The 18,010-nt window shown below is 44.6% G+C and overlaps 1 protein-coding gene across 1 annotated transcript; it reads left to right on the top strand.

Annotated features, from left to right (window-relative positions):
* Window positions 1–14,598: 14,598 nt before the first annotated feature.
* On the top strand, window positions 14,599–17,144 carry LOC135903102 (uncharacterized). Its single transcript, XM_065433483.1, has 3 exons — window positions 14,599–14,647; window positions 15,311–15,408; window positions 16,841–17,144. The coding sequence occupies exons 2-3, from the start codon at window positions 15,321–15,323 to the stop codon at window positions 17,104–17,106; spliced, it is 354 nt and encodes a 117-aa protein (XP_065289555.1). The 5' UTR covers window positions 14,599–14,647; window positions 15,311–15,320; the 3' UTR covers window positions 17,107–17,144.
* The last annotated feature ends 866 nt before the right edge of the window (window positions 17,145–18,010 follow it).

Here is an 18,010-nt window from a genome sequence, read left to right as displayed (position 1 = left end):
ATTCAAAACCCACCGAATCATTCTCCAGTTCTGGCGGCGTTTTCTCTACTTCCTTTTTAAATAATATGATGCTGATCCATAGGTATTGTCCCAAACAACGGTTAAAATTTGTATTTTTTTTCTTTTTCGTACTGTTTGGCTGCTGCCTTTGGTCTCTTAGTAGATCGCATAATTTCTCAACTCCTTGTGACTCTTGTTTCAAGTTGCCAATTTTGCACGGAAAAAGCTGTACAATTGGGGAGAAACCAGACGAGGTAACGGGTGACATTCATATTTCATGTGGGTTTAACAGTTTTTGCAAGGTTTGGTGATGGATGCTGTTTCGCATGATTTTATTTATATGAACCGATATCACCGTTATATGGTGCCGAAGATCTGCCAGCGCAGTGGTGGTCCGCCACTTGAGGAAATAATGAAGCAAAAATAAATATTACACGCAAGCTGCGTTTTCTCCAGCCGCAACTCGTTCCACTAGCGTACAGACCAGCTGACAACGATCCGACCATATTTTGGTCCCTGGGTCAGTCTAACCAAAGAAGGTAAAACTAACGAAGCAATACCGATACGCGTGACCATTGGAATACGTGCTGGTAACTGAACGCATCTAGAGTTAAATGTGCGGGCGCCGAATTAATAAGAAAACTGTCCTTCCCACCCCAGGAGATTCTGATAACTACCGCCATACAAAAGGAGTTGAAAAGGCAGGAAAATATTAGCCGCCGAATAGTTGTCAAGATCCACGCGTAATTTCCAGGCGCTTTAGGGATGTGTGTGATGAGTGGTGGCATGGGCGGGGGCAGGCGCATACCCAGGTTTTTTCTTGGGGGGGGGGGGGGGGGGGGGCGATCCAACGTAATTTATATGCAAACGAGGGGGAGGTACCTTTACTAGTACAAATGTGAATAACGTCCACCATTCACCATAAAAACGCGTAAACCCACAAAATAAAAATTAAATAAGGCGTATGTTACAGGTACGCCTGTGCGATACACCTCCCTTTTACTTGGCAAATAAGTAACTACGTCAAATGGACTTGCGCCGCAAAGAAGCACAGGAAGAACACTGCCAAGAACAAGTAAAGAAGCCAAAGTGTAAAATCAGGATTACTTTAGTAGAATACAACTTAAAAAACAGCAGTTGGTAACCAAGGCGCACAAACCACGCGGAGTTGTGTTTCTCCAGCCAATCACAGAAGCAAATAAAATCGTCGACAGGCGGCCTTTGCAAAATGGCGTCGTGCTTGATACCTCCGGAGCGTCTGTTGTTCTCCAAGATTCTTTTCATCGGCGGAAGCAATGAAGTGTGCAACAGATATGGACAAAGTGTATGGAGTCTGAGTATTTCACTCTTCAAAAGTCTGCGGTGCCATTCATTTCGATGCTGAATCCGTTTTACTCATGAAACTGCACTGCAAACTAAATGTAAAACTTGAGAATAAATTGTTGCATTGAAGCAAGCATGTTATTTAAATTCAATAAAGAATTAGGCTTTCGTCATTCCATTTTGATAGTCGAGAGAAAACGTATAAAATTACGCGCTAATAATTTTATTTTTGTGCTTACCGCATTATTTGGGCAACAGAAGAGGTTTAAGGTACGAATTATTTGCAGCCTCGCGGAGCAACAGCGACTGGCAGTTATGAGAGCGGGGGCGGGGCTTCACAGCAGATTTAATTTGTATCTGACTATAGCAGCAATTTTTGAATTAGCTTTGGAAGATATATAGAGGAATATATACTTGCGGAACACTTTCTCACAGTTATGTTGGATTCAACCCGCCGTGGTTGCTCAGTGGGTATATGGTGTTCGGCTGCTGAGCACGACGTCACGGGATCAAATACCGGCCACTTCGGCCGCATTTTGATGGGGGCGAAATGCGAAAACACCCATGTACTTTGATTTAGGTGCAAGTTAAAGAAGCCCAGGTGGTCAAATTTTCCAGAGTCCTCCACTACGGCGTGCCTCATAATCAGAAAGTGGTTTTGGCGCGTAAAACCCCATAATTTAATTTTCTTTTGGATCGCTCGTTTACTGCTTTACCACGTTAAGTGTCACAACAGACTCCTATTGTTATTTCGGAAGTTACGTAACGATGCGTGGCTGCCAGTCCCGTACAACCACGTAGGGCGCAGGACGCTGCAATTCTAGACGTACTACACCCACCGCGGAAGGTTAGAAAAACACCTATATAAGCACAGCAGAGAAGTGGCTACCTCAGGCGGCTCTAATGATAACTTTAGAAGCGTCATTCAGTACACACAGAACTGTTCTTCATTTCCTTTTTCTGCCTACTTCCTTTTTCAATAAAATGATGTTGATCCACAAATATTTTCATAAACAACGGTTTAATTTGTTAATTTTCGCTTTTGCTTCCTGTTTGGTTGTTGCCTTGGCTCTCTCCCCTGAGTAGATCGCTTGATTTCTCAACTCCTTGCAACTATTGTTTCCAGTTGGCAATTTTGCTCGAAAAGAGCTCTAATATTAGGGAAAAACCAGACGAGTTAACGTGCGACAATCATAATGCCGATGAGTTTAAGGGTTATTGCACGGTTTGGTGATGGACGCTGTCTCGCATTATTTTATTTTCCCCTTCTCTAACCCATATCACGGGTATATGGTTCCGAGGATCTGTCATCGTCGCGGCGCGCCGTTACTCGAGGAAATAATTGAGCAAAAGGAAAAGCAGTTGGCGTTTTCTCTAACCGCAACTCGTTGCACTTGCATACAGACCGTGCTGACCACGAACCGAATCCCTTTCCTGGCCCCTGGATCAGTCTAAACAAACAAGGTTGAACAAACTAAGCAACAGCGATGCTTGCGACTATCAAAAAGACTGTAACAAGTGAATGCATCTCGAGATAATCGCCTGAGCACCGAATCGATGACGAAACTGGCCTTCACATCCCAGGAGATGCCGATAGCTACCGCCATCCAAAATAAATGAATATAGCAAAACATTGACCACCGAATAGCTGTCAAGGTTCGACATTGATTTGGCGGCGCTTTAGGAATGTGTTTGAGAAGTGAGGGTATGGGCGGGGAATGGGGGGGGGAGGGTATGCGTCCTAATTTCAGGGGGGCCTCAGCCCCCCCGGGCCCCCTGTTTGGTACGTGCGTGGGGGGGGGGGGGGGGGGAATACGCCACTTAATTTCGGGGGTGGGGCCTGAAACGTGCCTGCAATAAAGTAAGAACCTCTATGACCATAGAGTATTACACACAGAAATACTGATTTCTATCGTTCTCATCATTTTTCTGTAGAACATTACTCGCAATAACTACACGATTCTCTGTGCGTCAGATGGCGACATCTTTCGGAGACATCTTTTGCCAGGTGGCGAAAGATGTCTAATCGTGTTCGTGGTCTAATTGCATGAACGGGTGCGCAGGAGTAGTTGTATTCTAAAAATTCAGGTTAGACAATTTTGCCTGCTGGGACAAATTTTAACGCGGCCTATGCAGACCATGCAGACCGTGTCCGCCTGAGCGATTGTTTTCCCACATGTATTAGCCAGGGCACGGTGGCCAGAACAGTACCTGTCTGTGCGTAGCTTCCACAACAAAGCACCGCGTCCCTCTTGGACAAAACGCGTCCCCGCGTTTTGTCCGAACGCCGGCCGAGAAGCTCCAGCCAAACGCTAATCGCAATGAAGCAAGACGGGCCCGCCTACGCGCAAAGACCACTCCGTTAGTTCAGATGCAGGAACAATCTGCTGCTGCGTGTGCGGCGCCCGCTGCAGCTCAAGGCTGAAGGCATCCGCACTTGGTGCTGCGGGAACCAAAGCCAGAGGCTAAGCGACAACGTCGGCAGAACATTGCAGTTTAAATGCGAAAAGCGGACGCACGGATCACGACCGCCGTGAGCTTGCCGCAATACGGGAGCGCGTGTGAATGAGAGAGAGAGAGTAAACGTTTATTGTAATAGAGGTTGTTTGGTTAGCCCCTCCTCCAGGGCGCCACTGCTTACAGCGGCTCGCCGGGCCTGGTCAAGGGTCGCCAGTTGGCTTCCGTATTCCACTTCCGCGAGTCACGCCTCCCACGACCAGTTATGGAGAGCGTTGTCTACCAGCGGCGAGGTGGCAGCCGCCGGACGTAGCGCGCACTGGAATGGTATGTGTTCCAATGTCGGTGTTCCTTCGTACCACGGGCATGTGTTGCTGTAGTTGTCTGGGTACATTTTGTGTAGCCTGTATAAATGTGGGAAAGTGTTTGTTTGAAGGCGGCGCCAGTCCCGTGCTTGCCACCTGTCTAGGTCCGGGTGAGGAAAGGCTTTGGTTCGCCTACGGGAACGTGAAATGCACGCAACGTGGCAACGCTGACAATACTCCCCTCTCTATTTTTGTGTATGCACATGCCGCAACACGCGCGTTTATTTAGCCAGTTTATGTGTACGGCAACTAATACGGCCACTGCAATTACGAGTCTTCGCCGTCGCTATAGCATTCATTGCTTCGACCTTATTGCGAAACTGCGGTTATTTTTTTTCCCCCAGATGACTACATTACAGTGCAATTTAACATTCTTCTGGTTGTTCCACTAGTGCCCTGCAACCAACGTTTGAATAAACAGGCTGTCAAACACATAACTGTATTACACTTGAACTCATTCAGCCAATTTATTATTATGATATAACAGAGCTATCTGCATCATATCAGAAGCAATGATCCCAGTTTGTTTTTTCTCGTTTATTACCCGAAGATGTGCGACTCTGGGTGTCACTTTCGTTGTGCGTAGGGAAACAAACATGTCAACTGCCCTTGAAATGTTTAACTAAGGAAGTTCACTTTACTCGCGTTAAAGTAGCCAGCAAGTTAAAGTTAAAGTAGTTAAAGTAGTTAAGGTAAAGTATGAATTTTAAGCAACTGATTCTATAAAATGTAAAGAATGGAACGCCTTCCCGATATTTACGGGCTTGCTTACTCTTAAGTGCTCTCGGGAACCCGGAAAGAGATGGTGCTAAAAACAAGAGGCACATTAAACACCAGTGCAAACGAAACCAAGAATAAGGTAAGCTAACAGAAAAAAATACCAAATAGATTACTATTACAACAATTAATTTACATATTTGACTTCTATCAGGGATTAGGAATGAGAGGAGAAAGCGGCAGTTTTGCCTGAAGGACGAAGCCTTGTTGGAAGGGCGGAAGGTATTTGCATTTCAAATTGGACCACCACCAAATTTCAGGTTGATTCAGCTCCAAATTTCAGTTGGGCCACCCCTACATTTCAACGTGGCCCACTTCCTAATTTCGGTTGGACTGCCTCAAAATTTACGTTGTACCATCCGCAAATTTGAAGTCGGCCCACCCCGAAATGTAAAGTTAGACTACCCCCAAGTTTAAGTTGATCCAGTCCCAAATGTTAAGTTGGCCCACCCCCAATTTCAAATTTTCCCACCTATAAATTTCGGTGCATTTTCTATGAAACCATATGTATCGCCATGGGTATGCCTACATCTGATCATATGGGTAATCTCTCTATTCAGTTTTATTTTTCTAATTGTTCCTTATCGCTTATAATCCTAGCAACCATCTACATTTTCCCTACTATAACGATTAAATGTCCTAACTTAAAAAAAATTCACATCTTTGTGCAGACAGGAGGCACTGCACTATCGCCTGACAGACAGACTTTGCTGGGGTACTCGACAAAGAATCCCTGCGCATTGAAATAACTAGAAGGCCCTTGTAACTGTCGTACACTTTGGAAATGAATGTCTCCAGACTAGTGTCAGCCTGGAAATTATTTCTAAGTGGTTATGCCTCGCCAACTCCCCGGCTATAATTCGTAAATTGCTATATGTAGCGTAAAATAATACTTAGAAAGATAATTAGTGGTTGCTAATTAGGTGTATATGTGTTTCAATTTCTCGTGCAAGTATGTCCCGCTCCTAAGAATCGAATTGGGGGAACATAATTATGCTGTCCGCCGGTGGCAATTTGTCAAAGTTCTGTAAAAGGTAAAAACTTGTGACCCATTATATATCGCAAAGCGAAAATTCTTAATGCGGGGCGTAGTTTGGTTATTCCGCTAGCAAAATGAACTGACAATGCACGCAAGGTTTAGAATCTCAGTTCAGCATGCCTAGCTCTTACAAGCGACAGTAGCGAGTGTCATTTCTCTATTTTCGAAGTCGGCTGCATTGGGTACAAAACACGCATATTCCGATCAGGCTCAGTAAAGTAAAAACGGTGTACCACGTGAGGAGTACCACTTGAGGTTAACCAAAGAGCTATATCTAGTGCATCCAACAGACACCGTAGTCTACCCGACACTGGAGTCCAACACATCGCCGAGTGTCCGTGCAGAATACAAGCACATGTGATGAAAGCGTTTTAACTCAAGAAGTTTGGTAAATAGTTCACTTAACCGTTACACCGAACAATTATTCCTCAAAGGACGTTGGTGCTGGTAATTATGAAGCAAGATTTCCCGTCAGGTAGTCTAAGCAGAATAAAGATTCATTTAGAGACATTACCAAAGAATGGGAGCACTCGCTTTGAATAAAAGCTAAGGATGGAGACACCGTGTAGACCTTCCTTTAAGCGTACTTGCTTCTAGTAAAAAATTACCCCTCTAAGAGATGGCAATGTTTTGCAAATAAAGATTTACCTTCCTCAGCCCAAACAATACTAAACAGCATACCATACATGACTGTGTTCTACGGGATTTTCTGCTCAGCTCATGCGTCAATGATTTCCCATGTATCCTTAAACATTCGGAAGCTCTGATGTGCGGTGGTGATACAGAACGAATTTTCGAAGGTAATACACTCTATAAAATAGACGCAGCTCTAAATGAGGAGTTAATTCATGTTCGAAGACGGTTTAACAAAAATCGGCTCAGCATTACTTGAGAAACAAATCGCGCAATCTTTTATTTTAAGGAAAAATAACAGATTAAGAGAATTTCTGAGTGAGCCTGGATGATACCTATACAGATAATCGAAGACCATTTAAGTTTTTTGTCGTCGCTTTTCGATGTAATACGAATTGAGGTGCCCAAATTCATCATCATCGTCATCAGCGTGTCTACGCCCACTGCAGGGCAAAGGCCTCTCTCATACCTCTCCAACTGCACCGATCATGTGCTAATTGTGGCCACGTTGCCCCTGTAAACTTCTTAATCTCATCCGCCCACCTAACTTTTGGCCACCCCCTGCTACGCTTCCCTTCTCTTGGTATCCCGTCCGTAACCCTTAATGACCATCGGTTATGTTCCCTCCTCATTACATGTCCGGCTCATGCCCATTTCTTCTTCTTGATTTCAACTAAGATGTCATTACCTCGCATTTGTTCCCTCACCCAATCTTCTCTCCTCTTATCCTCCTTAACGTTACTGTCATCATTCTTCATTCTGTAGCTCGTTACCTCGTCCTCAATTTTAGTAAAACCCTTTTCGTAAGCCTCCAGGTTTCTGCCCCGCAGGTGAGTACTGGTAAGACACAGCTGTTGAACACTTTCTCTTTATGGATAATGGCAACCTGCTATTCATGATCTGAGAATGCCTGCCAAGCGCATCCCAGCCCATTCTTATTCTTCTGATTATTTCAGTTTCATAATCCGGATCCGCGGTCACTACCTCCCCTAAGAAGATGCCTTCCCTTACAACTTCCATTGCCTCGATACCTATCGTAAACTGCTGTTCTCTTCGAAGACTGTTGTGCATTACTTTAGTTTTCTGCAGATTAATGTTTAGACCAACCTTTCTGCTTTGCCTCTCCAGGTCAGTGAGCATACATTGCAATTGATCCCGTGAGTAACTAAGCAAGGCAATTTCATCAGCGAATCGCAAGTTACTAATGCATTCTCCATTAAATATTATCCACAATTCTTCCCAATCCAGGTCTCTGAATACCTCCTGTAAACACGCTGTGAATAGCATTAGAGAGATCGTATCTCCCTGCCTGACTCCTTTCTTTATCGGGGTTTTGTTGCTTTCTTTATGGAGGACTACGGTGGCTGTGGAGCCGTTATAGATGTCTTTCAGTATTTTTACATACGGCTCGTCTACACCCTGATTCCGTAATGCCTCAATGACAGCTGAGGTTTCAACTCAATCAAATGCTTTCTCGTAATCAAAGAAAGCTATATATAAGGGTCGGTTATATTCTGCACATTTCTCTATCACCTGATTGATAGTGCGAATATGGCCTGTTGTTGAGTAGCCATTAGAATATCCTGCCTGGTCCTTTGGTTGAAAGAAGTCTAAGGTGTTCCTGATTCTATTTGGGATAACCATAGTAAATAATTTGGAGTCCCCTTTTTTGTCAATTAAGATTATCTAAGCGTACGTCCAAGATGCCGGTACGCTCGAGATCATGAGGCATTGCGTCTACAGGGTGGCCAGGTTTTCTAAAACAATCTGCCCGCCATCCGTCAACAAATCTGATGCTACGTGATCCTCCCCAGCTGCCTTCCCCCTTTACATAGCTACGAAGGCTTTCTGTAATTCTTCCGGCGTTACTTGTGGGATGTCAAATTCCTGTAGACTATTCCCTCTTCCATTATCGTTGTGGGTGCCACTGGTACTGTACAAATCTCTATAGGATTCATCAGCCGCTTGAACTATCTTGTCCATATTAGTAATGATATTGCCGGCTTTACCTCTTAATGCATATATCTTATTCTTGCCTATTCCAAGTTTCTTCTTCATTGCTTTTAGGCTTTCCCCGTTCCTGAGAGCATACTCACTTCTATCCATATTGCACTTCCTTATGTCAGTGACCTTACGCCTGTTGATTAACTTTGAAAGTTCTGCGAGTTCTATTTTAGCTGTAGGGTTAGAGGTTTTCAGACATTGGCATTTCTTAATGAGATCTTTCATCTCCTGCGATAGCTTGCCTGTATCCTGTCTAATGAAGTTACCACCGACTTCTATTGCACACTTATTAATGGTGCCTCTAAGATTGTCGTTCATTGCTTGAACATAAGGTCCTCTTCCTGAGTTAAAACCGAATACCTGTTCTGCATCTCGATCCTGAATTTTCCTATATTTCCTCTCACCGCTAACTTATCGATCCGCTTCTTATGTGCCAGTTTCTTTCGTTCCCCCTCACGTCTAGGCTAATTCGAGATCTTACCAGCCTATGGTCACTGCAGCGCACCTTACCGAGCACGCCCACATCTTGTATGATGCCAGGATTAGTGCAAAGTACGATGTCTATTTCATTTATAGACTCGCCATTCGGACTCCTCCAAGTCCACTTTCGGGTATCCAGCTTTCGAAAGGAAGTATTCATTATCCGCAAATAATTCCGTTCTGCAAACTCTACTAATAACTCTCCCCTGGTATTCCTAGAACCTATGCCATATTGCACCACTGACTTGTCTCCAGCCTGCTTCTTGTCTTCCCTGGCATGGGAGTCGCCCCTCAGTATAGTGTATTTTGTTTTGACTTTACCCATCGCCAATTCCACGTCTTTATAGACGCTTTCGACTTGCCGGTCATCATGACTGGATGTAAGGGCGTTGACCTTTACGGCCTTCAATTGTACATCTTACATTTCACAACAAGACCTGCCACTATCTCGTCAATCCTATAGACTTCCTGCATGTTACCAGCTATATGCGTAATAATCAGGAATCCGACGCCCAGTTCTCGTTTCTCCGCTAAGCCCCGGTAGCACAGGAGGTGTCCACTTTTTAGCAGTGTATATGCTTCATTGGCCCTGCTAAGCTCACTGAGCCCTATTACATCCCATTTAATGTCCGCTACTTCCTCCAATAGCGCTGCTCGACTCGCCTCAATAGATAACGTTCTAGCGTTAAACATTGCCAGGTTCAGATTCTAATGGTGGCCTGTCCGGATCCAGGGATTCTTAACACCCGCTGCTGCGTCACAGGTCTTACCACCACCATGGTCAGTTGCTTCGCAGCTACTGGGACTGAGGGCCGGGGTTTGATTGTTGTATTGATATAGGATGTTGTGGCCATGTGCTGCACCAAGATGACCAATCCTGTTCTGGTGAAGGAGTGATTTACTGGTTCTGGTCACCGGGTCAGGCCGCACTCCAGGCCTGTTTATACAACATTATCAACGCGCATATTTTTTTAATCCGGTGGAAGATTGTGTGGCACCAGAATTTCAACCACGGTCCTTTTGCACGCGAGTAGGATGCTCTACTCCTACACCATTGCCGCGGCCTCGTATCGCCTCAGATATGACACGTACACATGTTTAAATGCAGTTTACTAAACATTTTTTTTTACTTCTTACTTTGAAGTGACTGCTATAACTGCTTTGTGGCCGTAGATACGCACGGATGCTTTCCGTTCTTACTGGAAAGATGTTTGTGCCCAAATTTAAATTGATGGATGACCATGTGCGCTAGTTGGTTGACTCAGATTATTGAAGTAACCAACGCGCAACTCTTCCACAAAGTGGGAGAACCACTGATTTGTATCTGGTATTGATATGTCTAGGCTAGTGTCTCGGACAACGACCACCAGCGAGGGATTAGCGGCAACGTACGTTAATCAACGCGGAAGTACGCGCGCCTCGTCATCAATCATGTGGTTGGATGGCCTTTTTTATTAGTGCGTTTCGTATGGAAACGAGAACTGCGCTATATGTTCGCTTCAGGCCTCTGCCTTAGGGGGGTATGAGTTATTGCTCCTGGCCCTGCACAGCCGCCGAGATCGGCCCGCCTGGGCTTTCTGCCAACGTGACGGATGCGAAAAGTATGCCGGCACCCTAGCCACAGACAGCTTTGCTGTAAAAGTTTTACGGGCGAATTGAATACATCTTAGAGACTACGGTTCGGCTTCACCTTCAGGTTTGTCGACTAATGAGAGGCGGGAGGAGTCGCAATGTGATGGTAAAATGGTTGCGTCAAGCATGTTGCAAAGTGGCCATGGAAATAGCGTAGGTCAGCTGACAGCGCAGCGCACTATGAACGCATGTTTTAACGTAGTCAAGAGGGCGAAAACTCTCATAATAAAGGAAAGCGAGAGAAAGGACGACCATCGTATGTGTGCACCGGTTTATGCGTTTTTTAACTATGCCAACCAGCTGGAAGTGACTCATCACCACATCTTACTGAAACTGCATTCAATGACTTCACGTTTCCGAGAATTCGTGCTTAATCTTGCTGTGAGGCTCAAAAAGATGTACTACAATTATTGTAAAGTGTATGGCAGTAGACCATAGCTACTAATTCCCGTGCTCTTCATGCGATGGGTTGGCTGGTGGCTTCCTCTTCTTTTTCTCTTTATCTCCTTTCTCTCTCCGCACTATTTACAGAAACCTAACATCAGCTAATGTGATAATAATCATCGCATATATAATAATGAAAACAAGTGTGCGCTGCCTACCAAAACAATGCACCTTTAAAGGTGCATTGTTTAAAGGTTCATCCCATAGCACCCGCAGTGGCTGCATAGTGGCTTTGACGTTGCACTGCTGTCCCAGGGCGCGGGATAAAATCCTGGCCACAGCGGCCGCACTTCGAACGGGGCGAAGGGAAGAAAAAACTGTGTATCTTGAATTGGGTGCACGTTAATCAACTCCAGCTGGCCCAAACGTGTCCGAAGCTCCCTACAGCGGCGTGCTTCATAAGTAAATCCTGGTTTCGGCACATAATAAAGTAGGCTTTGCTGCGAGGTACCCCTGGCTAAGTGTCTGGAATAACGCAGCACCATCATTTATAGCAGTTTCGGCCACGTGACCCTAATGCAAAGAACTCGCACGTTTAGCGCACTACTGTAAAGCGCCAGTCAACTAACAGAAAAACTGCTACAGACTCGTTTTAGCAAAGTACTAACTCGTCCTATATTTAGATCGGTTTGCTACAGTTCTCGCAACGAAAGCTGGAAAAACTGTTGAGGCCACTTCTGGTGCGGCACGTCAAGAAAGTGCCGGGTCAGGAGGCATGAGCCTACCTCTAGGCCCGGACTGGGACCTCAGTTCCTTTGGGACTAATAAATGTTTTTTCTCTATCTCTCGCTACTTCAGCGCATTGAAGTACACTTTCACTCTGATCACCTAAATATTACCACCATTTTCATTTCCTGTCATCAGCTTCGTCTGCGACGTAATTCTGGATTTAAATAAAAGCGTGTAGCGCCTCATCAGCTAAATTGCAATGATGGCTTAGCGAACTCATGGTTCATGACCCAACGTCTATTACAGCTTTTCTGCCCCGTTATTGGCTTGGCACTTATCAGAACATCTTCTGAAGTAGCCATCCAAAGTAGGTAGTGCCGTACTAGGCGGTAAATGTCCAGTGTATCTGTGGAGAACCACCCAAAACACTTTGGCCGGTTCTCTTGGTTTTCATGCGTAGGACCCCCGGCCGAGGTGACGGTTGATGTAATGCCCGCTGCAGCCGGTTGTCTCAAAAGGAAGACTTCCTCCATCCAAGAAACATTACCAGAAACAGAGCAGACACTGCGGGCGCATAATGCATTTCTGCCCCGACAAAGAATTATTAACGTTCTGCGTCATCGAGTACAACTACGAAAACTCGGGTTATAAATTGAAAAAGGCAAAATCTACTCATAGAACTTGAACACTCCATTGAGTCTACAGCGTCAGTAAAAATTACTGGTTACGAAAACTGTAAACGTGGCTGGAGGAAACCGAGATTTAATGCGATAATTCTGAACGAGCGGACAGAAGGTACAACAAATACATGTATAAACTACTGCACAACGTGCATATGGAAATCGCCTCCGCTACGGGTCGAGTCAGCACATGGCTGCTGCAGCGGTGGCGCAATTGCTGCGTTTGTTCCAGGCCCGCGATAAAAGGGGTACGTGCTAGCAAGCCATTCAATGGCATTTTATATTATCGCTCTAGAGAAACACTTGTTTTTCGTACTGTATGCTACTTACCTTCTTATCAATTCTCCGCCTGTATTGCGCTAATAATCGCCGTAGATTCCCCCACCGTCAACTATCTTAACACTCCCCGTTTAGCAGCGCCATTTCAGGCCTAATAAGAGCAAACGGTTCGGACGTCAGCTTCTACGAAATACGAGACATACTGCCAAGATAGTCATCTGTCGTCAAGCTCGGTTGCTGTTTGTATATCCGCCTTTGGATACAAACAAAACTGCAAACCCAATTGTCGCTCAACGCACATTCCTGTGATGTGATGCCTGTCGTGGACGGTATATTTAGATTTTTTTCCGTTTTATTTTTGTCCCCCTACTGAATTGCCCCCAAAGTCTGTGCCTTAGTACAAAATCATCGTTTTTGGTGCGCACAAGGTTCCCATTTTCGTTTTGTTAGGACCTGCTTCCCAGCAATCTAGGATATAATATTGTAGTAAGCCTTAATGTCCCAGAACGAACGCATTATTCAGTTTTAAACCTGGAAGTAAAGCCGGTATTCCACGGCTCATATTATCTTCAATAATGCGGGCTGTTTTCGCAATATATATATTCAGCTTTGTAGAACGAAATTCTCAAGTGATCGCCAATGGAAGCTGAGACGACTGACCGTTATTGATACACGATGCCGAACGTAGTTCAAGGTTATCCGCGCAAATATTGTACTTTAATAATATAGTTTGTAACTTGAACATGAATCGTCATTCTTTACATTGATTTCCGCACTTCATTGTTTCAAATTATCAGCAGCTGATTGTTGTTACCAATTTGCTTTTCTGTAAAGTCTCGCTGTGCTTCATATTCCAGATGACCCGTTTTCGATAAATTAGTGTCTTACACTGTTTATGCCCATGCACTTCTTTATTCCGTGCCTCGAACGTCATTCATGGTTTGTGGAACTATTTGGAACTATAGACAGGTGGTGATAGGGTAAACCATTATAGCAGGTGCAGCAGAATTCTAAAGAGAAATAAAGGTTTGCAAAAAATCGAACAGACATAGTCATCAGCAGTTATTTACTTTCTGCTGGTACGGCGTGTGTTACATTAGCGTATATGTATATACTTAAGCACATGTCCACTGCTTCACTACCTTTCTGACTTTTGTTATAATCACTCTATCTTTATAATTATGGCTGGCCCAGTCTCATAATTCCTGAATTTACCAACTTCGTCATTATTGGTTCATAGTAGGGCTAGTTAACCTACAATCATAATTTAAGTACACCTGACTTCACACGCCCTAGCTTGTGTGTACGTATTCCTCTTGAGTGCCATCTGAATAGGAACTGTTTACTATGAGGTCTAGGCCTGTGACAATGGCGGCATTCAAGAGAGTGCAAATTAGACTACCTCGCTCTCCTTTTTCACCTGTGCGCGGCCACAACGAAGTACACTCACCAGGCTTCTAAAAAAAACCTATTGACATTGAGTGCACAGTGATCTCCAAATTTCGACGTTAAGGAGTAGCATTCTGCAAGCTTTTCCCTGATGGACAATTGGCTATGAAGCAGGGCCAAGGCTTATCTACATAATTAGTGATTACATTGTTAGCGGGATTTGCAAAGGACTCTGCCTTGTTCCGCGCGTAATTTGATGGGCTTGCGCTAGCTGCATTTTACTGATAATAAAGGAGTTGAACGTACGGGCGTGTTTATCTGTGTTTTCAAGCGCTATGCCCTACGCGTCGAGTTTGCATGTGACACGCATGTACCAGTTATATAAATATCGTCCCCGCAAGCACAGTTTCAGTAGCAAAAACTTCTCGGCGTCAACAAAGTACGTACTTCGCACACCTCTGTGTCTTGCCTATCAGGTAAGGTGATGAATTGAGTTGTTTTTAATATGTACATGTGACTTTGATTGGGTTTTTCATTGATTTGAGGTAAACTGGGATGCTTTTGTTAGCTTTTTGTCTGTGGATTAGGGCACTTTGGGGCAATACAAAAAAGCAAAGGTTTATGTGTGGACAATTTTGACACATGGAAAGTTCTTTTTACTTACAAGGCGGCTACTAAATGCACCGCAGTCAGAAATAACTGTAGCACTAATTCCATATTTTGTTCACGGCTTCGCAAAGGCAACATGCACAGTGTTTTGTTTCACGATCGTACCTGATTGCTGTAAAGAAATTCCGAATAATTTGGGAGACGAAAGCCAACCAACAAAAGCGCATGAAAACCTAATTATTTCGAGCTTCGAACACGTTCGTTGATCTAAAAACGATCTATTTATTATTCTACACCGGCGCGACTTTCAAACAGTATGCCGAAGCTACATCACAGCGGTTACTATTTCCGTCGTGGGAGACGCCCACTCCATGAGAGCGCAAAGCTCTCGTGGCCTGCAGGACCTCGAATAAAGTTGATTTCCTTCCTTCCTTCTACCGTAATGATCGCTGTATGTTGGCAACCGTAATTACAACTTGAGCCCTTCTTGCTGTCACAAAACATGTCTTCTATTCTTATTTCCATGGCAGGATCACCAAAATGAAGTCAGCGGCGCTGTTCTTTGTCCTGGCAATGGCCTTCACCGGTACTTGCATTGCATACCCCGCAAATGAACACAACGAGAAAGGTAAGCACACATGTTCCAAGCGCCCCATTCAATTCAGCGAACCTTCAATACAGCGTAGCATTTGTTGCACAGATGGCAAATTAAGCGTGCTAGGTTGCGTTTCTTACTTATTCGATGGTTGGCATTAAAAAAAAGGTATTGTTTAAACATCCCTAAATGTACACATGTATAATTAGTTTGGAACAGTGCTCGTGATGATCGTCTTCATTTCACCAGTATGCCCCTCTTACAAACACAGGTTCCCAAACACGCACAACCCTCATCAATTGCGCAACATTTCGTTTCGCCGGCCGCGGTGGCGCACGCTTTGCGTATAGCTGCGAGCCACCTGGTGGTAGGCTCGATGTGCGACTGCGACGGCCCCATTATTTTCGGGGGCTCGTTTCTCGCTGTGATAGTTTCTTTCAGAAAAAAAACGAACAAGTCCCCGTGAAAACTATAGACATCAGGCCCATATTACAATTGTACCGATAACCAAGTTTTTCACTTTGAGACGTTAGGCCCCAGAAATCCAAGGTCGTCCTAGCACAGAATAAGTACACAGTTTGAAAGCTACATTCCTTATCGTGCTTTTCGAAATTAACAGTACGTAGGGCAAACCTGACATATTGTTTGGCGCAAGGGCGCAACTGAGGCACCCGAAAAAAAAAATGGGCGTCTGCACTAGTCGCACGGCCCCTTTTCAGTAACATATTGTTTCCTTGTGTCTTTAGGCCAAGCATTTCCTTTAATGTATAAGCGAAGTTTTGACTACTGAAGAATAAAAATTTACGTATTCTTTTAGGGATAGAACCATTTTCGAACAACGTATTATAGGAAGTTAGCACTTAGCAACTAATATATAAACATCGTCGCGTGAAGTTATATTTATGTACATGTGAGGAAACAGGCCGGAATGTAACTTTGCGACACCAACATTATCAACGTTATTCGTCGTCTTCCTCTCTTTCTGCCCTAAACCGAAAATTGGCCATGTCCGTGTACAACGTCCGTGTACAACGTGCCTACGTCTTGTCGTACGTAGGTATGAATATAAGAGGTTCCTCTTCTATTCTCATTGGAACACGGAGTCTATGAAGCAAGCAACTTTTTCTCACATTCTCATTGTTTAACCATAATAATAATTTTACAGATGCGTACGTCTAAACCAGTCGAAACCTAATAAATCTTCGTCCACACCATGGCAGAAGTATTTTTCCCTTACACTTGCTCTCTCAAACAATTTCTGCACAGGATCTTTCATGCACTGTTTACAGATATGTATTTGCATTGCATGTGTGAACTTATCAAAACGACCAGAATTTCGACATAATGGCAGCTTGTGGTTAATAATTTTACAAGTATTGTCAACATTTTGAGTATCATTTAACTGGGGAACGTTCCCATGGCATCATTCAGAGCGACAATTCACACCTACTTTCCGTTTTTGCAGACACAGAGGCGAATGCACTCAAGCAAGAGGGACGTGCCTTGGAAACGCTGGGACAGATTTTGCAAGGAAAAGATACCCCGATGGAAAGGCGTGCACTCCTGGCTGAACTCGCGAGTCAACTAGGGGCCTTCCATGGCACCGACTACGAACTGGATGAGAAAACCTCAGAGTACTTTTTCAAGCTGATCCGGAGGATAGTCGGGAATGTTGCTAAGGCAGTTGTGATAAACAAAGCTGTTGGTGCCGTCGCTGGAATGATTGGATAAATCTGATTCCTAATGTGAATTTCCGTCTTCGCTGGACAAATTAAATGTACGGCAATAAGGCCAACAATTTCTGCTTGTTTTCTATTTCTTCACATAAATCCAATTACAATCTTACAAAAAAAACATTTCACTGAGCTACAAAATCTCAGTTGCATGCCATTTTCTCGCAAGGCGTTGTGGCGGCTACCTTCTTGAATAACAAGATGTCATAGGTCAAGTACAAGTATGCATAACATTGCGTTATACGCTGGATACATGTCCAGAACAGTAGTCTGGACTAATTGGTGTGTGATACTATTAAACAGAAAAACGCTCGCGAAAGGCATAAGAGCAGACATGAACACAAGGTGATATGTACTTATATGTCAAGGTATACTTCACATACTGACGCGAAATAAGTTTGCACCTGTTGACACGGGACCCTTAAGGCGAGAACGATGAAGTTTGTGGTTGCGCGCGGGCTCTCCGAGCGCCAGCCATCGCTAAAGGCAGACGTTTCTTGCCAATCTGTGTTTTGCCAAACTGTTTTAGTTGTGTTGTTTTAGTTGTGGTGACGTTTCTGGTGGAGGTGCGGGGTATGGTCGATGTTAAGATCTCCGGAGCATACCCCAGACCTAAGCCCGGCGAGTAATTCAGCCGAGCTTACCCCTGTACACGTACGTGCCAGCCGACATCTCCAAGGACTCCAGCCACAGCACGGTCTGCGACCCGAACGAACTAGAATGACGAACCAATCACCTCCTGCCACTCCTGCAGCATCGCACATTGTCGTCAATCGCATCCGGACGCCGAACCTATCCACGGAAGTGATTCACAGGGCGCCGACGACCGGCTTGACCATTTTGACCGGGTTGCCAACCTCAACGACTGGAACCCCGAGCGTAAGCTACACTACGGGTACTTT

This window comes from Dermacentor albipictus, chromosome 1, assembly GCF_038994185.2.
Source record: "Dermacentor albipictus isolate Rhodes 1998 colony chromosome 1, USDA_Dalb.pri_finalv2, whole genome shotgun sequence".
NCBI lineage: Eukaryota > Metazoa > Arthropoda > Arachnida > Ixodida > Ixodidae > Dermacentor > Dermacentor albipictus.
Note: the sequence above shows the minus strand (reverse complement) of the source record. Positions and strands in the feature narration are given on the sequence as shown.